General features: G+C 44.2%; 1 protein-coding gene and 1 long non-coding RNA gene across 2 annotated transcripts in view; one reads left to right on the plus strand and one right to left on the minus strand.

Moving 5' to 3' along the window:
• Nucleotides 1-19,058, minus strand: part of LOC106850783 (uncharacterized) — a 173,681-nt gene extending 154,623 nt beyond the window's left edge. The window contains exons 1-4 of the long non-coding RNA XR_015805489.1: nt 18,824-19,058; nt 14,861-18,716; nt 11,998-12,155; nt 10,688-11,046 (exon numbers count right to left, since the gene is read on the minus strand). This is a non-coding gene — a long non-coding RNA (uncharacterized LOC106850783). The remainder of the gene's footprint in view (nt 1-10,687; nt 11,047-11,997; nt 12,156-14,860; nt 18,717-18,823) is intronic.
• A 579-nt stretch (nt 19,059-19,637) lies between these two features.
• On the plus strand, nt 19,638-21,299 carry FOXQ1 (forkhead box Q1). Its single transcript, XM_088170091.1, has one exon. The coding sequence runs from the start codon at nt 19,638-19,640 to the stop codon at nt 20,865-20,867; it is 1,230 nt and encodes a 409-aa protein (XP_088026217.1). The 3' UTR covers nt 20,868-21,299.
• Nucleotides 21,300-24,666: the final 3,367 nt, after the last annotated feature.

The following is a 24,666-nucleotide window of genomic DNA, read 5'->3' on the forward strand; positions in this document are numbered from 1 at the left end:
TTAATTTATTCCCAAGCCAATCAGACAAAAATACTTAAACAGGTATAAGCTACAAGGAAAGAATATAAAAGTATCTGGAGAAATTTGGGAATCAAATAGACCCAAAAGGATTAACAGGTATCTCTCCTCCAGGGCTGAGAACAGGGAGAACAGACACAGAAGTGGCAATACAGTGAAAAAAAGTGCCACCATAGTGGCAGACCACAGCTACCACTATCAGACAGAAAGTAAAACATCTTCCATCTTGAATTTCCAGTGCACAGTCTCCTCTGGAATGCCAACCAAGAAACAGGAACATCATAGCTTGAAGTAAAAGGAAATAGGGAAAGCAGCTGCTCTGGAGAGCAAGCAGCCATCCTGGTGAGGAGATCCAGGCCCTCCTCTGCTCCCATGCTGGAAACTGGTGCCAATGGCCTTATAGATCCTGGGTCCAATTCACATTTCTTTTTTGGTAGGTGTAGCTAACCAGAATTCATCTCTAAATTGGAAAGAGATGGATTCAACAGGTGGACTGCTAGGTGGGTAAGGAATTGGTTGCCCCGTCACATCCAGAGTGTTGTGGTCAATGGCAGAGAGTCCCAAAGGACATCAGTGACAAGTGGTGTCCCTTAGGGATCTGCACTGGGACCATTTCTGTTTAATATCTTCACTAATGACATTGTCAGTGGGATCAAGTGCAAGTTTGCAGGTGACCCCAAGCTTGGTGGTGCAAGTGGCACACCTGAAGGATGGAATGGCAACCCAGAAGGACTTGGACAAGCTCAGGAAGAGAGCCCATGGGAACCTCATGGTTTAACAAGACCAGGTGCTGCACCTGGGTGTGGGCAACCCTTGTAGTGACACAGGCTGGGGAAGGAACAGGTCAGAGCAACCCTGATGAAGAGGACTTGGAGGTGCTGGTGGATGATGGACTGGACATGACCCAGCCATGGGCACTCACAGCCCAGAAATCCAAACGTGCCTTTGGCTGTATCAAAAGCAGCATGGCCAGTAGGGCCAGGGAGGGGATTCTGTCCCTCTGCTCTGGTGAGACCCACCTGGAACATTGCATCCAGCTCTGGGGCCCTGGCACAGGAAGGAGATGGAACTGCTGGAGCAAGTCCAAAGGAGAGCCACAAAGATGACCACAGGCATGGAGTATCTCTACTAAGAGTAAAGCCTGAGAGAATTGGGATTTTTCAGCCTAGAGCTGGGGTCACCTAATTTCTGCCTCTGATATCTGAAGGGAGCTAAAAGACAGGTGGAGATGGACTTTTCACAAGAGCATGTAGTGACAGGACAAGGTGAAATTACTTCAAACTGAAAGAGCAGGTTTAGATTAGATACTAGGGGAAAACTCTTTAGTGAGAGGGTGGGAAAGCAGTGCAACAGATTGTCCAGAGAAGTTGTGGATGCCCCATCCCCAGAAGTGTTCAAGGCCAGGCTGGATGAAGCTTTGAGCTACCAGGTTCAGTGGAAGGTGTCCCTACCCATGGCAGCAAGGTTGAAACTAGATGATCTTTAAGGCCCCTTCCAACCCAAGGCATTCTATGATTCTGTTATATTCTATTATTCTACTCTAAGATTCATATGGTCAGAAAGAAACCACCCCTCGCATGCTGAAGGTTCCTGAAAACAGAAGCTGAGCACAGCTACCGTGTTGCTGTGTTAGTATGGATCCCACACTGCTGAGTGTGACGCCCACGACACGTGCAGCCAACACGCCAGCAGCAGGTGGGGGCTTGGTTCAGCAGCCTTCATCTCCAGCTCATTTCACCTCTTTGATCTGCTCTAATCACACCGGTTTGACTGCAGTGCCCCAATAATATCTGACACCTTGAGGCACGTGGAAGAGCACGAATCTCTTTCTCATCACTTTTTCTTTACAATAATAAGCCTAAGGAGGGGTCTCCCTTACAGCATCTGTCATTTCCCAATTGCTGCTGAGTAGCAAGTTAACAAAAAAACTTGGGAGCACAGCATAGGGCTTGCACCCAGAGAGAAGATTGTTCTGTGTGTTCTTGTTACAGTGGTATTTCCCATGTACTGAGACATTCCTGGCTGGGAAGGCAGGCAAAAGAGGCATGTATTTAGCAGCATGTGGCAGGGCAGTGAAGGAAATACTGTCTGTGCTGCTTTCCCATTCTAAACTCATCTTTCAAACCTTGGCTATACTATATTATTGACTACTAGGATCGAGTAAATGTTAGCATCAAAAGGAATTCAAGAATATATTTTGATAAAAGCACATTTTCCATGTGGTTTTACTTGTTTTATGCTATCTGTCACAAACCCTAATAAGTTTAAGGGCAGGAACATTTGCAGAAACAAATAATTCTTATGTAAAACATCATAAATGCTCAAGGAATGAGAAGTCTGAATTGATACATGTGACAATACAATCCTGAACTTGTGAAGGGTTATTTCCATCTTTCAAGGAACATGACTGAACCATAAGACTGCACATAACTGGTCAAACTTTGACTCGGTATCTCACATTTAGGTGACATTACCTAGCTGCTGGGCACATCACACGCTATGATCTTTCAGCTTTACACTTGAGGTTAAGATTTTTTTCCCTTCCTTTTCCTTTTTTCTTCTTCACAGAACTTCAGGTTTTGAAAAGCAATATTAAAAAAAAAACACTGCTGAGTTTTAGCGTTTTCAGGAAAAGGTCAACAGACATATCTGTCTAAGTTTTAACTCCCACATAGCACTGAAGTATAAGGACAGGCTTTTAAAGTCATCTGGATGACTGAATAGACTGAGAAATATATGTTGGGACTGTCAAAATACCTGGCTACTACTTCCAAAAATCAACAGGTAATACTTGCTTAGGAACATATGAAAAATCTCATCATTTTAAAATCAATATTTTCAAGCTCTTAAATTATTTTCCTAGAAACAGAGCACTCACGGAGTCTCATTTCTAGGACTCACTCACTAGGTGCTGAACAAACATTATCATTTTTGGTGCTTCTTTGTCCCCAACAACCACAGTAAGCGTTCTGACTGCCAGAGGAGATGTGCATTTCATCACAACCCATCTCAAAGTGTACCATACTAGCTGGGTAATATTTGGAAGCTGGCTTCTGCAGGGTAATTAGGCAGCAAGGGAAATCTTTGAAGCTGATGAATGATTTCCATTGGCTGCAGTGGACACCAAATGAGGTCTAACAAGTAGATAGACTTGTTGGACCTTGAAACAATATGTGCCTCTGAAATACCGATACATAAATATGCACAGGGACAGAACCAGCCCATCTGTGTCTGAATTTCCTCATCTCAGAAATATGGATAACAGCTATTTTTTCATCTTTAGAGAAGGCTGATTGTATTTAAAGCAATTGGTGTGATGACTAATTAGCTAATATTTGAAATTTTAAAGCACTACATAACTGCTAAGTACTACTACTAAATTAAGGCAACTGTCAGTAAAGGCAGACAGCCTGATCTTCGCTGCTTGTTGACACAAGACCAATTATGAATAATGAGTTCCATAAAGTCTAAAATAGATGGAGAAATTAATGAAAATTAAGATTAATAAAATGGTACATAATCATTCAATATTAAAATTTATTGGATTTCAGACTTTTAATCAGCAATATCTACAGTAATTTCCCGTTCTATATGCACTATGCAGCTAAATAAAGCACACATGCCTTTATGATTGAGAATAAGGCCTGTGTTAGCCTTGTGTTATTACACTAACATTGATACTGTTAACTTCTGATTCAAGAGCCCTGTTCATCAGTTCATGAAGGTCCAGTTAGGTTTGCTGCTCTTCCTACTCCAGCTGTAAGATTATAACAGAATCTCATGTTTAGTCACCTCCTAATTGCAAACTAAATCCATTAATGACCACTCTGTTTTCATTTGGCTCTTCCCAGATTGCACCAGCAGCTCAGTTATTCTGTAGTCAATTAGCATATGCAAATCTTTCTCTGCCACTTTCTTTCCCACCTTGTGCTGCACTTTCTTCTAGGGAACAACTATTTCCACTAAAGGCAGAAGTCTTCAGCTATTAAACATTATTAAACATTAGTCTGTTTTTATTGTTCCTGCCCACATACTCCCTGTATGGGAAGAACTGGACAGGATCTCTATCTTGACAATGCCTCCTTGTCTTATGTCAGCAGAGAATTTCATAAGTCAGCTCCAACCTTCTACACCCAAGGCATGAAGGAAAACGTTAACAATGATCAGTCCCAAGCTGGTCTGTTAGGATTTCCACCAACAAGCTTCCACCAAACTGGCAGAACCTGTGCCATCTCCCTGGTCCCTGCCCACCTTCCTCAGCTTAAGAAGGAAGGTGTAATCTCCCTTTGCTATCCTAGCATTGCACTCCTGCCAGGACAGTATAGCAAACAAAATCTGAAAATTTAATCTACTTTATGCAGACATTCCTTGTCATGATCAGGGAAATAGTCCAGTTTTTCAGATTCCAGAATCATACAAAACAAGTACAGTACTCTATGCCCAGCTTCAGAAATGTAGAGGTAAGTATAGGTTTTTCATAAACATTAAACCAAAACATTACCTACTGTGTTTCAAAAAATGTGGGGAATTATTCCTTTTCAACTGACTAAACAATTACTGGTATTTATTATCTCTATTTTGACAGAACTGGTTTAACACATTCTTAAAAAAAATACACAACTTATTCTTTTTGATCATCACAAGTGTCATCAGCCTACCACAAATATTGTATTAAGTAACTCTGCACCACAAAGAAACATGATCCTCTAAATGTTGAATCAACGTATTTGCTAAGGAGGTGTGTATCAAGTCAAGCCATCTCAACATATAACTGATCCCCTAGTGGGAAGCAAATAAACAAACAAGAAAACAGAATATCTCACCTTTGAAATGCCAGTTAACACAGCTCCACAGGCCCAGCTCTTCTCTAGCATTTACCCCGAGAGGCAGCTGCTGCAGGCACAGAGCTGCTCTTGCAAATGGCCTGTCTACAGCTCTCAGCAGGGGTGTTTGCTGGTCACACAGTCACCAGGGACCCCACAACATTCCCCACCAAGACAGGAGCAACCAGGCACTTCCTCCTCTCCTTTTCCTTCTTGTTTTCAAGGCCACACACAACCCCTTCTCTTCCTCTCCCTATGGGAAGCTGAATTATTTTATGATGGGAACTGGTAATTCCATCTCTGATCTTCCCTGACATCGATAGCAAACAGACTCTTGTTGTCTCAGAGGAATGTAGGTAAAACTGTTCTGTTGGGGAAATTTCTCTCCCTTGTAAGAAAATTCCTCTCCCTTAAGAAAAATGATTTTTTTTTTTTTTTTTTTTTTGCCTGAAGGCATCCTGGTTTTTTAAGTCTTATCCTTTCCTTCTCAGAAAAACATTAAATCAGACAAATGGCTCTTGATGCCCCCCCACTGTAAAGAAGGAAAGTAACAATCAGAGGATAAAATACAGAAGGAAAAGAGTGACTGGTGAAAAAAAAAGTGATAGCACTGACCTCTTGACTCAAGGGCAGTGTGGGGAGGAAGGCAGCTCAGAGTGGGAGGGAAGTGGCAGAGGGAAAATAGCATGCATATATGCGGACACACATGCAGATACTGATTTACCAAAGCCCAGTGAGGAGGCGTCAGCCTCCCTGTTGGCACCAGTTTGTGTAGCTTGCCTTCCTGCATCTGGTGGAACAGCCACACAGCAGCATGGCTCAGCAGCCTCCCACCCAATTTGGGAAAGGACATCGCCTGTCCTCAGCAAATGCATTGGCATCTACATCTTCGCATGGGAAGGGGCCAGCAGTATTGGAGAATATTGCATTACATGTGCTATTTCCAGTGAACGTACAACACTGCCTATGAGCTAACATAAGGAATGTGACCTGGCCTTGCATTTGTTCCACATCTGTAGCTCCTGGAGCCGTGTATACAGACCTACTCCAAAGCTACAAGCTTGTTCTCCCTGCAAAAGGGAAAAACAATTAGAAAACCTTTGTATTCTTTGCACTTAAAAGGGCAGGTCCCCTTATACCAGATACTGCTCTTTCAGCAGATCTTTGTGGGTGGAGATTTCATATCAGCATGTCTGCCAATTCCTGCCAGAGTTTCATCCAAGCCACAATATATAGAGTCAACATTAATTAGCATTAATTATTATTTATAAGAAGCAATATTATCTGCATTGCTATCATTCACATTTATTTTTATGCCTTACACAGGGTTCAATACATGGTACCTCACTGCTCAAATAGAATAAGGTCCTATGGAATCTGCAGACTAATGCACACTATTACCATCCTTAAACCATTTTGAAGAGGTCATTGTAAAAGCTAGGAGATCCCCTTTTCTGCACTTCCATCAACTTGCCTTCTACTTTCTGTTTATAGTCAAAATTTTTCTTTTTCTTCCCCCTCCTCACAAACAGGAAAGAATAATAAAAAAACCCAAACAAACAACTATCTAGAGATCATAAAATCATTCTTTCCAACCAGAAAAACAGAAAAGAATCAACACAAGAGCAGCATTCCCCCACACCATTTGGAACCATCTAAACTCAGTGTTTTCAGTATAAAACTCTCAAGTGAGATTTCTGCACTTCACCAGAGGGAACTGGTTTCATATTAACAGTGAAAACATGCTCAACGAATTTATGTTGAATTTATTCCTCCATCTATTTTGTTGGCACAAGCAGGAACTTTCTTAACCATCACTTTATTCTGCTTCAAATCGTGTCTCCAACCAGAATTGTCCCGTATGAAATGGACTTTTGTGTTAAGCAATGGGGCTGATTTTATTTAGTTCCCATAAAAGTGAGAAAATTGGGAAATATTACAAAATTCAATTTAAAACAGTTAATTGCCCCAGATAGCTATTATTAGTACTATTGAAGTTATTAGTATTGTTGATAATAACTGCTCATAAATAATGATTTGCATGCATTAAATTTAGTTGGAAGAACTTATGAGCATTAGCAAATCCTATAATGAGCATGGTCCATATTCTCCTTCTAATGAATTATGCCTCACTTCCAGTTTAAATAATATTTTTTACCACTTTGTTTCTTGCTTATTTTGTTGCTTGATGCAATACACAATAGCAAAGGCACCAAGATTAGTTCAGTGAATTCAATTTAGAAAGCCACTCTTACATAGGCCAAGTTTAATGAAAACACTTCAGTATGTTAAAGTGAATTCCCTTAACCAATCCAGGCTGGCTGGAGAAACACTAATAATCAGCTGGAACTGCTGAGTCAAAATTACGGATGAGATGGAAACACCGAGCACACTTTATGCGCTCCCATTGCTTGTACTCTATTTGAGATTGTTGCAATCACAAATTATGCACTGCTCTGAAACACTACATACTTTAACCAATATGAATTGCAACATTTTGCTGAGGAGTCACAACATGTTGTGTCACACTGCATACACCTTTCAGCCAGAAGTATGAACTGAAAAGAGTAGGAAAACTTTGCATTGCCATTTGCTGTTGAAAGCCAACTTCCATCTGAAAATTTTGCGAGCAGTTTGATTTCTATTGAAATATACATTTTATTTGCTTTACTAAGAAAACAGACTCGACTTATTTAAGTTTTCAGATACAGAAAAAAGCAGCTTTAAAATTAAATACTGTTGGACATATTTCTAATTTCCCCTATTATTCACATAAGCATTGGATTAATTTGGCCCATAAGGTATCTAATCAGAGGAAAGACACCACATTATTTTGCTTATACAAATAGCAAGTATGCATGCTACAGACATTATAAAGGAGTTCTTCAGTAGTTGTTGATTTTTAGCTAAAATAAGTCATGAATAATTTGTATAGAAGGGCACCTGAGAATACAGTTCATGGCGTATGGGCAATTAATACACAGAAAAATATTTGCAGAAATTAATCATTACAGCTTGTTGCACTCTGTTTGCTAACTCTGAAATGTTGTTCTCTTGGTTATTTATACAAAAAACAGGAAGAATGCTTCCAGAATAAAAAAAGCATTCTAGATGAAAAAAAAAAAAAAAAAGTTTGATCTTCATTGTATCTATACCCAGTAATTACCATGCCATTATATTTATAACAACAGTCAAGCACTTCACTGGCATAAACAGACACACCTCTTTCAGCAGCAATCACACAATCACACATGCTGGTAGCTATCTTCATCCAAAATGCACTGATAGTTACATGTGAAGAATGTATAAATTATTGTCCAGATCTTCAGCTGGTTCATCACACGGCACTTCACTGAAGTTAATAATGCTGTACCATCTGATAACACGTCCCATTATTCACAGCTTAATTAAACTGTGCATGGAAAGTTAACAGAAAGAGGTAACCAACCAATGCAACACAAACAACACAAAACTCAGCACGGCAAACTTAAGCTGGCTCTGTTAAGCAACACATCAGTAACGGTGGAAAGAACACTTTTGGAAAGCAATCAGTGTCAATAAACACATCCTTTTTAGTATTGATGAACCAAAGCAGATATCAGGACACATATAAAAACACATCTTAACTCACCTTTTCCTGGAGCAAGCACTGATGTTCAAGCACTTTGCAGAAAGATGTTACAAAACAGCCTAATGGGAAACATTCTTCTGCACAAGTCATATCAGAAATGACTATAGGCAAGTGGCAGCCAGGCAAAGGAAGAAAATACCTGCAATGCTCGAGGTGGAACACAGCATGCAGCTTTTAAGCAGCAAATAAATTTTGAGGGGAAATCCCTCTCACCTTACACAATGCTTTTTTGCCTACCTCAGTATGTTAAATCCTATCTTAACTTCAGGATAAAGTTTGATTTAATGATGAAAGTAGCTTTTCTTTTCACAATGAGTCACCTTACATAAATAATCTTAATAAATGGGCAGAGTATCTCAAGCATTAAAAACTGGAGAACCTTAGGTGCTTCCTAAGAGAAGACAAACAGACTGGAATTCACCTTAAATGCTTTTCAGAGCACTGGACTACATCCCTAGTGGTCACCTGGGAAGCATTAGGCTTCCTTTTAGCTAACAGAAATAGGTACTACAGGGTGAAAATCACTTCATATACTACAGTCACCTGTTTTGGGATGAGATTATAACAATTCCCTGGTGTGATAACATGTGCAGGCATTTAAAATTTCAGGCAGCAGCACTGAGAACCCACTATCTGCAAAATACAATCTACATATTTAGAAACCTTTAAAGGTCCAAATTTCCAGTTCAAACTGACTATTATGTCTTTTGTTCTTTGCCTTTACTTTCTTGTTACCTGGGAAATTATCTGTGTTCTCCACTGTTTAAAATAAAACCACTCTTCCTAGTGCTATAACTTTTGAACACTTTAATACCTTAGCCAATAGTTTCCTTGTAACAAACTGAAATAGTGTTCATAAAAAAATAAATTATTTAGGCTGCATCAAATCATACCTTTGAAAAGGAAGACTCACAACACACACACACAAAAAAGACGATTTCCTTGCAATGTTCTTGGGCAGTACTCTTCAGCATCACTGAGACAGAAAACCAACCAAACCTCAAAAATGCTGTAGAGAACAACAGTGCTGCTCTTTCCTGTCAAAATCAGATGGGAGCAATAATACCTTAGCAAAGCTTCAAGCTGTAAAATGAACACAAATATCCATTTAAGTTACATTTTGCACTTGCCAACTAAAAAGAGCCAGGACATGCCCTCCAGAAGCTGCCGTGTGATTGTCCACGCTAACTAGCCACAAGCTTCCTGACAAGGGCTGTCCCTCTTACCCAGTACTTTCTCATAGCACACAGAGGCCTCTATTCAGGTGACAACACAGACAAAGGACAGTTCCCTGCAGACAGCACAGATGAGGCCAGTTCTTTGTAAGGAAGAGAACTGAGCCATGCTGAAGCCCTCAGGGGAAGGACTGGGTGCTGGCTTGTTTTCACTAGAGCTAAGGTAGCCTTAAAGACCGGACGGGACGTTGTGGGCACCCTTAAGTGTAAGATCGAGATTGTATCTAGAAGACTCACCATGCCGAGGTGTTTCAAATAGTAATGAATACATTCATGCACAAGAGTAATTTTCCCAAATTAATTAGGATTACTCCTATGTATAAAAGTATGCCAGCGTAGGTGTGCACAGAAGAGGTTCTGGAATGTCAGTCATCATATAACCATCAGTTAAAGCACACTCATAAATGTTTTTGTTTGAAAGATTGTACTAACCTTAATAAAAAATACATGTTTTCTGGGTCTGATGACTCAAGAAGAACTTGCAAGTCTATACTGTAACTTACTCATCTTATATAAATAAACTTTCCCCTTGTGAAAGGGAGTCCTATGGCATTAATAAATAGAGATCTTTCTCAACCAGACTCAGATTCTGTAAGAATCACTTAGAAACATTTAGACTAATTATTTGTTGCGAATTATTCACTTGACTCTGTCTCTTCAATCAAGAAGCATGGCTCTATTTCTTTCAGCAGCACAAGACAGTATAATGGAATATTCTCATATCCAACACCATTTAATTAAAGTCTCAACTGGGAATAGTCATGAGTCTGGCCAAAGTTTTGAACGTTTGAATGCAGGCCCACTGGAGTGAAAGCCCCACCTATTCAGTTTGCCTCTGCACCTGACTACACACCTATTTTCCTCAAGGAGCCAACCTTTAACGATAGTACATTTAAAGGCCAAAGTAGGGGTAAGATGGTACTGAGTGTCACATCCTGCCTTCAAAATAAACTCTATCCTAGTCACCAAGATTTACTCACAGAGATGACTGTTTTTTAAAGAACCACTGGAGGAGGCCATTTTTCTCACAACACTTTGGCAACTCTTTTAAAAAGTCTTTAATCTGTGTTGGGCCTTGTTGAGTTTCTTGGCAATGGAGATGGAGAAGGTAAAAATGCACTGTCTTCCAAACCCTTATGGCATAAATACACCAAGCTATGAATAAGGACTCTTTCTAAGTGACGAGTAAATATCTCCATTGCCTGATCCATCAGTGTCAGGTGCCAGAGCTCACACTTCTCAGATATGAATACTGAAGTCTGCAAATCTTTGAATCCCTTTGTGTATGAGTCGTGCTCTCTTTCTCTTTCATAATCTTCACAGTTGCTAGAGATTTTCACTAGGAAAAAAAATAAAAGGAGGAAATTGCAAGCAGAAAGAACTTTCAAACTGATGCACCCCAGCCCCTTAAGGAATTACACACTGATATTCAACCTTCACTTTTGCTTTTTTTTTTTTTTTTTTGTAATTTTATTTAGTGTAAAACAAAACAAAACCAACCACAAAAAAACCAACTCTCCACTCCTCAACCACCCCTAGCCATGAAAGACTGGAAAAGTATACTCCAAGAGAGAAAATGCAGATGAAAGACAATCACTTCCAAAAGCACCATGGGAAACAAAACGCCAGAGAACTCCCTAGCCTGAGGAAAGCTCTAGAGGTGAGCAGTCCAAAAAATTACACCAGCAGAAGCAGTCAAATTGGAGATTGTTGGGCATCCTGAAAATTTTCTACAGTCTAAGTGGAACTGCTCTGCCATGTGTTCTCAGTTGGAGCTCTCTACTCCAACTTTCTCATCTTCACCTCTTCATCTCAGCTTTGCTCCCTTTTCTTTTTCCTCTGCTACCTTTAACCTGCCTGATTCCCTCCCCCATACATTTCCTCTTTTTTTTACAGTAAAAATAAAAATGTTCTGAAATGTTATTTCCATCATGAAAAAAAATCTCAAAACCTCCCAATATTTTTAAATGTGAAAATGATCTATGTAAAAAGAAACCCAAAGAAGCAGCTGTGTGCCACAGCAGCAATTACAATCCTGGAGAAGTTAAGATCCTGTTTGTGCTAGACTCCCTCTGTGCACACATACTCTCTCCTCACAGTCCTGACTGACTTAAAGGGAAGGAGCCATTGCATTAAAGCAGATTTGGAGATGTTTAGTGAGACCTGGCAATAAGCAAACAAATCAGGACTACTGACAGGTTTACAGGACAGAAGATACTGGGTGTGACACACCAGAAAATCACTTGCAGACATTAAACTGGCGCAAGTCTGTGGACTATGTTTTACTTACCAGTCTTGGGCTAACACCCAGGACTTTTCTTCCTTGCAAAGGTATGATGTCAGGCACATGGCAGTTCTTGAGATTCTGTGTAAGCCAGCATTGCCAGAGGCTCTGTGCAGGTGTGGTTAACAGTTATTTAATGATTCTTCACAATTGCATGTATCTGTCTGAACATAAATACAGTCTGATCGTAATCTTTCTTTTCACACCATGAATTTGCCCTAGTATTTCCACCCTTGCAGGTTCCCAAATGCCCAATGTCTGTTATTACAGACCTGAGATTCACTTCATCATTTCAAACCATTCACGAGCACTTTGCTGTCCTGTTGCCTTAGAAAGGTGAAGAGAATGAAGGCAATATATTTAATACAAATTCTCCAGTTTTTCACTTAAATTCTCTATGTTTGGCTCCCTGATGACTCACGGGACTCTCCTCCCTTCCCCATGTTTACACAGTGATGACAAGTACTGTCAACTTTCTAAAAGCAAAATTTTCAAAAAAGCCCAGAACACTGGCAATTCCTGGGAAAAGCTCTCTGTCTTTCTCCTTTCCCAGCAGTTGCACGAGCCTTCATTCTAAATATTACTACAGTTCAATTAGTTAAAATAATTTTAAGTGATAGTTCAACTGTTTCTTTTCCAAAAGGTAATAGTTTTCCTAATTAGTCACTTGCTTTGATAAGGCACTGACTTTTACTCTAATCTAAATTAACAAGACTTTATCTACCTGAATCATTTAAACACACCCTACTTGCAAATCTGGTATGACTAAAAACCATGACAAGTGTTTGGTTTCATTTTACATTTGCTTCAAAGTGCCCCACTTGGAGGTTAATTATTAATCTACTAAAGTATACGTAAAGGTTCAGGGAAACAACAGGGTTAGTAGGTAGAGCAGTAGTGGAGGAATTAGGAAAACCACGTCCTATTCCCATCTTCAATCATGTAAGTTTGGCCAAGACATTCACAACCTGTGAACCTTTACTTAGAGAACCAAAATAGCAACACTCTGCACAAAGCACTTTGACATCTGTAGAGAAGAAATTTCATGGGTGTGAGGCAACAGGATGTTTATTCACACCTTAAAGAGACTGAAACTCAGTTAATCCCTTAAGAACTCACCTAGGAACTGGAAATCAAATACACAGTGGATGCAAATCAACTAAGTAATGATTTTATTACATCTGCAGCAACAGAAAGACCAGTTCCCCAGTCTTTTACTGTATTTCTCTGCCATCTGGAAGGTGGTTGAAAACATACTTGATTTCTGGAACCAGTTTGCGGGTTCCCTTGCAAATATAAATCCCCATTTCCCACCGCCCGAGGTACTGCAGTGGATGTACCCTCGGTGTAATCCTGCTCTCTGCTCCAGGAGTAAGCCAATAGCAGCATGGACCAGATTTTCAAAGATGGTTCTGGAGCTGTCCAGGGGGTTGCAGAGAAAGAGCAAATGGAGGTCAGAAAATCCACAAGAAAGGTACACTTCAGGGGTAGTACTGCCAAATCCTGCCTCACACAGGTAAGTCTGACTGTCAACAGCCTGCTCCCGAATAGCTCCATTATAATGCATTTCACTTAGTCTTGGAAAAAAATAAAAATCAATAAAGTTTTCACATCATTATTTATTTATAGATTGGGCTAATGCTTATATAAATCACGGGATTTCACCCAGAAGTAGTTTTTTGAAAACAAAGAAATGACAAAAGAAATCCAACCCAGAAGTAAGAATGTTAAATACTTATTGCTCTTCAACTGGAATATTATTGGTAAGGTGATTAATTTGTTGATCCACGGTGCTATAAATAGTCCTTTAACTTTGTTGAATTGAAACATATCCTTCATATCTCTAGTCACTATTTACCCATGTAAAATATATGTGGGTTTGAGTTGGCTTAGGTGTACTCCAGCAAGGGCTAGCAAAGTTCAGTGAGTCTCCATCACATATTCGAAGTCCTTCATCCCTCAGTTAATTTTGCTGTAATTCTCTTGCAAAGTTGTTCACTTTACTCCATCAATGCACAGACTTGAAGGCAGTGAGAGGCTATTGTAACAGCTCAGCTGGTGTTTCCTCATATCATGGGCTAGTGATAGCAAGCCTCTGGCACCAATACCAAGTTTGATGCCAATAGATATTTGGTCTGGCACCAGCAAAAACAAGCTATGATGGTTTCTTTTTAAGTTTGTTTGTTTGGCACTAGTAGCAAAAACCATTCACTATGCTTGGCAGAGAGCCACAGAATTTCACCAAATGGCTTCTGCATCATAACTTCATAACAAGCATAACACAGCATAACTTCTAATTGCGGTGGAGCCTGCCCCTTAGCAAGCAATTCTGTCCTGACAATTATATCCGGGATTATCAATACATGCGCTGCTTTCCAATACCAGTTTCTTCCTTACTGTAAGAAAACTTTCCTTAAAGAGATCCACAAGCCCCTAAGTCCACCATTTGGATTTTGTCTCTCATGGTGCAGTTAAATGAAACCCCGTAATCAGCCATGAGAAAAGCCTATGGGGACTGTTACTGAATTAAGTCATCACAAAATATGTTGTAAATACTGTGTTGATTTAACCTCACCCTGCACTCTTTTATGTCACGTATTTCTCAGACTGCAAACCTGCAATATATTCCAGAGAGGTTCACTTTGTGCCAGTGTGGAACCTCATTCAAGCCCTGGAGGCTTAACACAGCACTAGTAAAAAGAGAGAATTAGCTATAAATTATCTGAGTCTCGGGACAGAGCAATCTCCATTTTGACAGCTCCTTGCTAAATGGTACAGCACTTTCCAGAGAGGCCTGTGGTGGATACCTCAGCACAGGACAAGGGCTCCAGAGAGCTCAGTTCTACAGACAGGATGGCAACTGACTTACCAAATTATTTTCAGCAGGTCTCGCCTTCACTCCTTGTCACCTGTAAAACAGGAGAGCTCTGAGATTTGTTGGTGAAAAGGATGGTGTAAGAATCTAATTTTTTCTCCAGTACTAAGCATTAATAACAAGAGCAATAATGTCATTTCCTTCACAGGAGAAAATCTGTGCCTGCCCATTCTGTCACAATCCAGGGCTCCAGAGAAAAAAATTTGCTTAGATGCAGACATTTTTTATGGAAAATGAAGTGGGCACAGGGAGGAAGTGATACTAAGCTCTCAGCATGGGAAAATTTCATTCTGAGCAGTGTCTCCCAAGGAAATAAAGACTGCATGAAACCAAGTTGAAATGGAACTCCCCACTGTAAATTCGCCTCTTAGTACCTGCCAAAGACATGAGAAAATCTCTACCCAGAGGGAACGGCTGTCCTTGTGAAAAAGTGCCAGTCTTTCCCAATGTGGGAATTCACGCAGAAATGCATTCTGCTTCAGTGATCAAACTCTTCCTCTCAAGTTCTAAAGGAATTTCCACTAACCTCCTTTCTTACAGCTTGGTCTCTAGCTGGATTTCCTTCAGCTACAAAAATATACATAGTGCAATTAGCCAACCTTCACAGACTGTAGTTCATTTATTCATGCTAGGCACATCTCCTGCTGTGAGCAGCCCATCCAGAGCGAACTCTTTGAACTGGTCTATTGTTTCCCACGTAGTGTATTGCATTGTCCAGTTTGACCATTCCTGGCAAGGCAGTACACTCCTGCAGCTTGCCACAGGAGAAGAGATGATGGAGCACTTTGTCCAGCTGGTGCGCTGGACATCTCAGATGCACGAATAAGCTTGCCTACCACTAATTTAGGACTCTCCCAGTCACCATAGAGACCTTTATTGACCAGTTGTTCTTGTAATCACCTTACCCGGAATCCCTTTCTAATCTATAGTTAGTGAACTGGAGAGACAGAAGGCAGAAAAGAGAAGTAAGAAAGAACTGTGTGAAAAAAGAAAAAAAAAAGAAACTAGAAGAAAATACTTTTTATAACTTTTAAAAAACATTTAAACCAAGAACATATCGTGACACACCTTTGCACAATGTTTGCTGAACTAGAAAACCCATGTCTCCATGGTTTAAAGTACCATGGAGACAACGTAACTGGATCAACCAAAAATACACTCACAACCACCAGACAGTGTAGCATTTTTCTACATTTAGTAAGGAATATTTTTGTAATTGGTAGCTTGAGCAAACTGCAAAGGACTATACAACCTTATCTCTGAATACCCACTGGCAGACTATTCATGAATTAAATGAGTGAAATACTACAGAAAATGGGGAGCAAAACTGATCGTGTGATTTTCAAGCAACCATTCACATTTCTCTGTTTGTCTCTGACTGGATACTGTTTTGGGTAGGAAAAGAGAGGATCGTACATCAAAAAAAGTCCTGCTCTGCTGATCTAAAGAGGAAGAGACATTTCATTTTAGAACAAAGAATTTGATTTTTTTTTTTACATTGCTTCACTGGAGTTTTTTGGAGGTTTTTTCTTGGGGTGATGGGGGTGGGGTGTTTGGCTTTGCTATAATACAGCACATCAAAGTGCTTTTGATGTGAAGTTTACTTAACAGAATCAGTTTTTCCGATGATTGTGTTAATCTTTATAAACCTGAAGGCGATACTGTGCCTTTTAAAAAACTATAGCAGGAAAAGACTTGAGGTTACATATACTCTTAGTGGTGAGAGATGGGAATAGTTTGATTATTTCCCCACTTCTCACAACTTTGCTTGTGTTTCATGGGCAGCATTAGCAATGGGCTTGATATTGCTCTCACTCAGGCCAGGAAGGCCCTTTCATAAGCACCTTCATATATATTCTCAGGTCAGAGCCACCAGAGATTTCAAGGGACAGTTTACAACAGGCACTGGCTCAGAGATAGCAAAGGGGCCCTGAGCCACAACAAGAATCAGTGCTGATCTTAGAAAGGTTCCCTGCTCCCACCCATTAACAGCTATCTTTGTATTATTTTGAGTACAAGCTTCTGTCCCCTCTTAAATCTTGCAAAACCAGCTTTGCCATCCACTCCTAGTCTTGAAGTACGGCTGTGAAAAAGCTTCTGTTATGTCTGACGTGTTTACCTACAGCATTTGAATGACTTTTTAAGTTCTTTGAATAAAGATAAGAGACAATGTGTACATTTTCCACACAAATAGTGGAACGGTAATAAAATAAACATCAAAGGCAAGTTAGCAAATCATCACTACTTCACTGCTATTTACAACAAAAGCAGGAAGAGGAAAAAACCTACCCTTGCCATTGGCATCATTGTAGAAAATATGAGTTTTGGAAGGAATGATACCTTTTTCCCATACCCTTAAACACAAACATTGGCACCTACAGCTAAGACAACGCTTTACTGAAGGATTTCAGTTTACATTACATGGAGACAACAACAACAAGAAACCAAGAGAGGTCTCCCTCCTCTTATTTTTGTCTTACTGAATTGCCTGCTTTTCTCAACTAGTACAGCTTTTGTGAGAACAGCAAGACATGCATTGTATTATTGTTTCTATTAAAGTTATCAAGAATGCAATGAGAGGGCCAGAAGACACTCTCACTATAGTTTACGTGGTAAACTCATGCAGACTGAAGAAATGGTAAAGCTTTGAAACAAAATACAGGTGTGTGTGGGGGAACATATATTCTATTCAAGAGAGATCAAGATAGAAAGTAGGACTGTTTGTTTCTCCTCTTAGTCTTTTAAACCTGTCTTTTTTCATCTTCCTCTCCAATACTCCTTGAGACCCAGACCACAGTGGAATAGTCCTAACCAGAGTGACTCTGCATTATGTATTTATTCTAAAATAAAATCTGATTTGGAAAGACTGCTTTTGGAAAATATGGAGCAATCCAACTCTTACTGCAGGACACAAAATTTGAAGCATACATATGAGAAATAAAACATAAGCACCACACTGGATTTCTGCTGATGTTTTTGTTATTGTTTTGCAGACGCCAGCGCTACTGCTGTATGAAGTGAAATGGCATTTTGCAATTGACTCTGAACAGTGAGCAGAACAGGGAGTTTTCAGAGAAGCTACTGCCAGCTAGCTCTCTACATTGAGTTGCTCCATCTAGCATAATGTTGAAGGAGAAAAAAAAAACTCTCAAGGAGGGCAAGACCCTGACAACTCTGACAACTTAAACCTAAAAACAAACCCAAAAAGGATGAGTAATTTTTTTAGAAAGACAAGTGTCTGGGTAAAATTGCAGAATACGTTGTCCCAAGTTTCATGGGAAATTTATAGATTCACAGTGATTTAAAAAATGTTAAAGCTACCATTAAAAAAAAAAAAAAAAAGAAAAAAAAGAACCCAAACCCTACACAATAAAAGATTGTACTAGAGAGTGGCAGTTGTAAGAGAGAGGTTACAAACACACCATCCCGAAGAGATCAAGCAATGCTACTACAGAAACAGTAGCACACGTAAAATTAAGGTTAAGGCTTGGACTAACTCTCTCATAGTAGAACTCCAAAGCATTGCCTACCTGTTCCCATTCTACCCCTGCACGGTTGTGCTTATGACAGAAGGAAAGAGAGAGACCAGGACTGAAACTATTTTGTCAGGCTACATAAATCATTAGGAATTCACAACTGCACAGCCATGTATTATTTTCCAACAGGTTGTTGAGCTGTCATATTACAACTTGTTGCTTTACACGGCGCTATTAAAATAAATCACTGCACGTAACAGGTTCAGCTCTGCCACCTATAAGTCATTCTGCATTTTACACCTGGGAGGCGGGCCGGCTCTGCTTAGTCGCGCCGAACTGCGGCTTCGTTCGAAATACCCGGGAAGGGGAGGGACCTGGCAGGAGAAAATACAAACAAGTTTCGTAAAATAACTTTCCAACAAGACCTCGCTGTCATCTTGGCTAATTACGGCTCTGATACGGCTTATTAGGGCATACCCACCTTTGCTACCTTGCTTCTCCACCCACCACCCTTTCAGATCTTTGTCCTGGCTCCGCCTCTCTCCGGCGTTATAATGGGCTGGTCTGAAAGTGGTGGAGAGACACACAACCACAGGGGAAGGGAGAGATAATGACAATAACACTAATAACCCTAATAACCTGTCTGCTGCCCGCCTCGCAGCGAGGAGCCAGCCCGACGTCCCGGCACTGACAGGGGTCGAAGCCGGAGAGCGGAGTAACCCCGACGGCCCTCGAGAGCTTCTCCCCGCGCCCGGGGAGCGCCGAACGGTAACAGCGGCAGCGCCCCCGAGCAGCACCGAGCCCGGGCGGACACGGACAAGTGCCGGCTCCGGCAGCCGCCCGCCCGCCCGCCCTCTCCTCACACCGGCTCCACGGGGCCCGCCTCGCCCCTCTCCTTCGGCCCCATGGAGCGGCGAGAGTAAAGAGAGAGAAGGACAAAAAGAGGCGAAAGGAGAGCGAGCACCCCAGTGGGGGAGAAGGAGGTGGAAGCCCGGAGGAATCGCCCAGTCCCGAGGGCGGCAGGGCACCGCCGCCCGTCCTCGGCGCCCACCGGCCGCCAAGGGGCCGGCCCCTGCCAGCGACCGCGGGCCGGCGGGCTGAGGCCGGCGCGGAGCCCCGCTGCCCTGCCCTGACCGTCTCGCCCGCCGCCGCGGAGCTGTCCACTCCGGCGAGGGCGCAGAAAGCCCCCGGGTCGCCTCGCTGCCTCCCGCCTCCCTTGAGGCCGCGCCGAGGGGCGGGGGTCGCTCCCGCCCAGCGGAGCCGCGAGGTGCGGGGGGGCCGGCGGCGCCGCCGCCATGAAGCTGGAGGTGTTCTCGCAGCACTATGAGGACAAGCTGAGCACCGGCAGCGACCAGGAAGGCAGCGGCTCGCTCTCCCCGGCTCCGGCGGAGAGCGAGCTGGGCTCGGACGGTGACTGCGCGGCCAACAGCCCGGGCGGCGGGGCCGGCCGGCCGGGGCATCCCCCGCCGCAGCCCCCCACGCCGCAGCCCCCGCCACCGCCGCCGGCCGAGAGCGCCAAGGGGAAACCCTACACGCGGCGGCCGAAGCCGCCCTACTCCTACATCGCGCTGATCGCTATGGCCATCCGCGACTCGGCCGGGGGCCGCCTGACCCTGGCCGAAATCAACGACTACCTGATGAGCCGCTTCCCCTTCTTCCGCGGCGCCTACACCGGCTGGCGCAACTCGGTGCGCCACAACCTCTCCCTCAACGACTGCTTCGTCAAGGTGCTGCGCGACCCGGCGCGGCCCTGGGGCAAGGACAACTACTGGATGCTGAACCCCAGCAGCGAGTACACCTTCGCCGACGGCGTCTTCCGCCGCCGCCGCAAGCGCCTCAGCCGCGCCGCCCCGCCGCCGCAGCCCGCCCGCCCCGCCGCCGGCGCCCCGCCGCAAGTGCCGCAGGAGGCGGCCGGAGCGGGCGCCGCGTCCCCCGGCGCTTCCCCGCGCTGCTGCTGCGCCTCCTCGCCCTGTCACTGCGCGCCGGGCGCCAAGGAGGCAGCGGCGGGGGGTGGCGGGGCGAGGCCGGCGGGCGGCGGCGGCGCTGCCAAGTTCTCCAGCTCCTTCGCCATCGAGAGCCTCCTGCAGCGGCCGGCAGGACCCCGCGCCGCCCCGCAGGCGCCGCCGACCCCGCACGCCCGCCTGGTGTGGCCGGCGCCGCCCGCGCCCCCGCACCTGCTGCCCGGCCCCTACCCGCTGCTGCCGTACCCACCTGCCGCGCAGCCCCCGCCCGCCGCCCTCTACGGCGGGGGCCTCCTGCAGCTCTGCGCCTACGGGCTGGGGGAGCCGTCGCCGCCGCCGCTGCTGCTGGGGGCCGGGCGGCCCGCGCTGGCCCCGGCGGAGCCGTCGCCGCTGGCGGAGCGGCCGCGGGCGCCGCTGTTCCACGGCGGCCTCCCCAAGGGCGGGCGGGGGCCGCCGCCCGGCTCCCCGCTCTACGGGCCCCTCCGGCTCGCCGGGCCGCTGCCGCCGGCGGCGGGGGGCTCGGCTTCGTTCCAGCCGTACGCCGTGGAGACCCCTCTGGCTTAATGGAGCCCCCCTCCTTCCCCTGCGAGGGACCTGCCCGGGGAGGCGTGGAGGGGGGAAAGGAGGAGGCTCTGGATCCCGCACTTTAACTCCAGAGGCGACCACAGCCTCCAAGCAAAAGCCTCGGTGACTGTGCCTTAGTGAAATGACAGTGGGTTTAACTTAAGCCAAAAAAAAAAAAAAAAAAAAAAAAAAAAAAAAAAAAAGCAAGAAAAAAAGAAAAAGAAAAAATTCAAACAATTGTCGGTTTGGACATAGCCATGAGCCTCAAGTGCTTCTTACTGTTCGTTGAGACTACTTGATTTAAGCCAGTCCCTCGCCACGTCTTTTCTATGCCCCTCTCTTGTCCCCACATCTCCTGCTACCGAAGCCTGGGGCAGCAGAGCGGGGGTGCCCCGCGGAGGGGCGCGGTGGCGGCCGCTGGGGGATGCGCTGTGCGCTTGGGAGGGCGGGGAGGAGGGAGGGGGCCGGGAACAGCAGGGACACAGGAGGGGAGGGGGCCGGGGTCTGCTGTGGAGCCGTAGGTCTGTACTGCAAAGCAATGCATCACTGTGCCAAAAGAAACCTTTTCTCCTGTCCGGCAACTAGCATTTCGTGGGAAGGGAGGATAGATATTAAATTATTTATAAAAGCAGTGTTTTTAACACAAAGAGAGTGCAGCTTTTTTTATTAATTATTGGAGAGGCAGGAGAGGGGACAGGGCTCAAGGAAATGTCAGGCGTTGTCTCCTGTACTGGCTGGCGTTCTACATTTATGGCCAAGACCACTGCTACTGGAAAGAGAAGAGTAATTTTTTTCGTATTTTATTTTTGTGTTTGTATGTAATATATGTGCGTGTGCATTTTATTGACGCTCGGCCACGATGTTTTTCCGGTTTTTTTCCTTTCTCCTTTCCCCCGAATAAAAGCTGCCCCCTAAATAAAGGCGGTAATAAGGAGAAGAGCGTGATGTCTGGTCTGGCGTGAGGGAGGGAAGTCTGTCGTGGGATAACCTTGACCGAGAAGCTTGGCTAGGGCCGCGGGGGCAGCAGGGCTGCCCGCCCTTTCATCCCCATCCCTGCCGGCGGGTAGAGGTGCCACCTATGGACCCGCCAAACCTCAGCCATGGGAGACGAGAGGTTCTCCTCTAGGGCTGCCGCTAGGTATGAAAGTCCTCTGCGATTCCTCGAGTCAGATCAGAATTTCCCGCGGGGCTAAGCCCTGCAGTGCAGAAATACTGGCGATTCGATTTGCAGGCGGAGAGATTTGCAGGCAAACTGCCTGACGTAGGGGCAGCCTGTGAAAATCCTGTACATCTGCCTGTCTTCTTCTTTTTTTTTTCTCTTGTTATTTTTCCCACGAAGGACATGTAATCCTGTTGTCATCTCCCAGTCCAAGGAAAACTCGCTCCAGGAAGGTCGTTGGCACTACCGGGCTCCGGCTGCTTCTGGTGGTGATATCCCCGCTGGCACCTACAGCGGGCGAATCCTCAACGGGGTGAAGGCTGGGGAGTATCTGCTGCTAATAAAAAGTTTGCACGTGTTGCCTTCTCCCGATGGGTGTTATGTTAAGGCTGATTTGTATTATCAGAAGTGATCAGCAAAGTCTCAGAAAGGCTAAGTCGGAAAAAGGAAAGGTAGGGGAGCTAACTGCCTGTGCTGCTGAATTACAAATCAGTGTCGTCCCCGAACTCGAAGAGTTTATACAAATGCTGAAATGATCATTCGGGGTTCGTTTGTTCGGTTGTTTGTTTTAATTAATACTGTAAAAAGTATGAAAATCGGCGGGCTTTTTTCCCCTTCAAGTCCTCTGTAAGCGCAGGTTACCTAAAAAAAGATGACAAGGAGAATTTTGGGCACTGGACGGTCTTCTCTCTAATTACATGTATTTTGAACCTTGGAGTTTCTCTCCGTCTCTTTTTCCCTCAGCGCCGAGATTCGGCGGCTGACTAGCTTTTACCCTACTCGCAAAAATTATTCTGAACAGCAAAGGTGTGTTGTGAAAGAAAAGCTTCAAACAGAACAATCTGCGGCCGAAAACACCGACTTGTTTCAATACAGCTCAAACAGATTTCACGGTGTGTTTAGCTCAGACCATAACATGCATCAGAACATTGCGAGAGATTAGTGACTAATGTATGAAGTAATCCAACCCTTGAAGGAATTGGTTTTTGTGTACACACGCGCATGCACACATACACTATTTCGACATCATTCTGCCTTCAAGGCTCTGTGCAAATATTAATCTACCCTTCCACAATCTACTTTTTCCTTTGGCTTGTATTTTACCATCTCTTTTTTATAGGAGTCCACATGACCTGTCAGCATGCAACTCCTAGCATCTTTTACTTTCGCCCATCTGTAAAGGTCATATTTCAGGGTATGTTAAAATATCTTGATGGAGAGTGGAATTTGTTATTATAGCCACAAGTGTGTATTTTAATCGGGGGTTTTTAAGTGTTAATAGGGATGAATTGTATGTAAACGCATGCTTAACAGGACGTCATTGAGCTTTTTACTTTTAGAAAATAAGTACACTAAAAAAGGAGGAAAAAAAAGGAAAAAAAAATAGCCTACAAAGTTCGATATATCCCTTGTTAATAAGTATTCTATTCTGTATTTATCTTCTATGAAATTCCTTTTTATGTCAAGAAAGGTATGTCAACAGTACAGCAATAAGGATATCTGTGTCCTCGCGGTCCTCTCTTAGCCTTTGTCTGGATTTCCTCAGACGGCCGAAATGAGGGTTTAAAGTGGTCCCCGGCACGGGGCGATAGGAACAAGTATTGCCTGATGTCCAGAGCTCGCTCGGCAGCGGAGCTGGGACGCTATCACTTGCTGACACGTAGGGAGGGTCTTCTCCGCCTCCTCCTGCCTGAGCATCATCCTCCGAAGAGGAGGCAAGAGACGAATTTCCCCTTGTTGACCTCTGGGTGGAAATCTCCCCGTTCGCGCTACCTCTCCGAGCACGCCGGCTCATTTCATATGCTTGTGGGCAAACGAAGGCACGGGAAGGAAAAAGCCGCGGTGTGGGTGCTGCCCCGTGGCCCCGCGCCCACGGCGGAGGCGCCGCACAGCCCCGGCGGCGGGAGGGACCGGCCGGAGGGACCGGCCCGAGGCCCCCGCCCCGCGCTCGGAGCGGGCTCGGCCATAAATCCGAGCTGTCAGCTGTGACAGACGGCTGGTGAAACACAGCACCTGTCCAAACACTTTCCAGCAGCAGGTAATCAGAGAACCGACACTTTACATTTTTGTGCGGAACAAGCGCATTAACCATTTCGCAGACTTTCCCAAAACAGCGATGTTTGTGTGTCTGGGTACTTTGTCTTTTTTAACCTCTAATAAATCAGGATGACAGAAGAGAGACAAAGCCTTTTGACTTGTGATATTTGACACATCAGCAGCAAGCCAGCACTTTGGCGCCATGGCCTTCTAGCCCTAGCCCTGTCTGCATCACCCACAACATATTTGTTGGATGGGTGCAGTTTGTGATGATACTTGAAGGATTTTTACACACTGCACAGCCAAAAATTAGATCAATAGCACGGAAAGCCTGACAGGAACAGGGAGCAAAACAAGTCTTTATCAGCTTGTGAGAGGACCTGAGAACATCCCATGCTGGCTGCCCCAACCCCACTGCAGTTTCTTCATATGCCTGGTGGAAACACCAGCCTAAGCAGAATTGCACATACATTCAAATTCAGACTTGGCTCTAGTTTTAAGTGCTTTTTTGAGGAGAGATTTAGCTTTCCAAATAAACATATTTTGTTGCTGAGACTTTTCCCCCCTTTAACTGATTCATCTCTTTCAGGCTACAAATGTTTT

The sequence above is a fragment of the Sturnus vulgaris genome, chromosome 1, assembly GCF_052056855.1.
Source record: "Sturnus vulgaris isolate bStuVul1 chromosome 1, bStuVul1.hap1, whole genome shotgun sequence".
NCBI classification, from domain to species: Eukaryota; Metazoa; Chordata; class Aves; order Passeriformes; family Sturnidae; genus Sturnus; species Sturnus vulgaris.

What these genes read in the sequence shown, in the direction of transcription:
- FOXQ1 (XM_088170091.1), top strand. Translation starts at nt 19,638, where the DNA reads ATGAAGCTGGAGGTGTTCTCGCAGCACTATGAGGACAAGCTGAGCACC.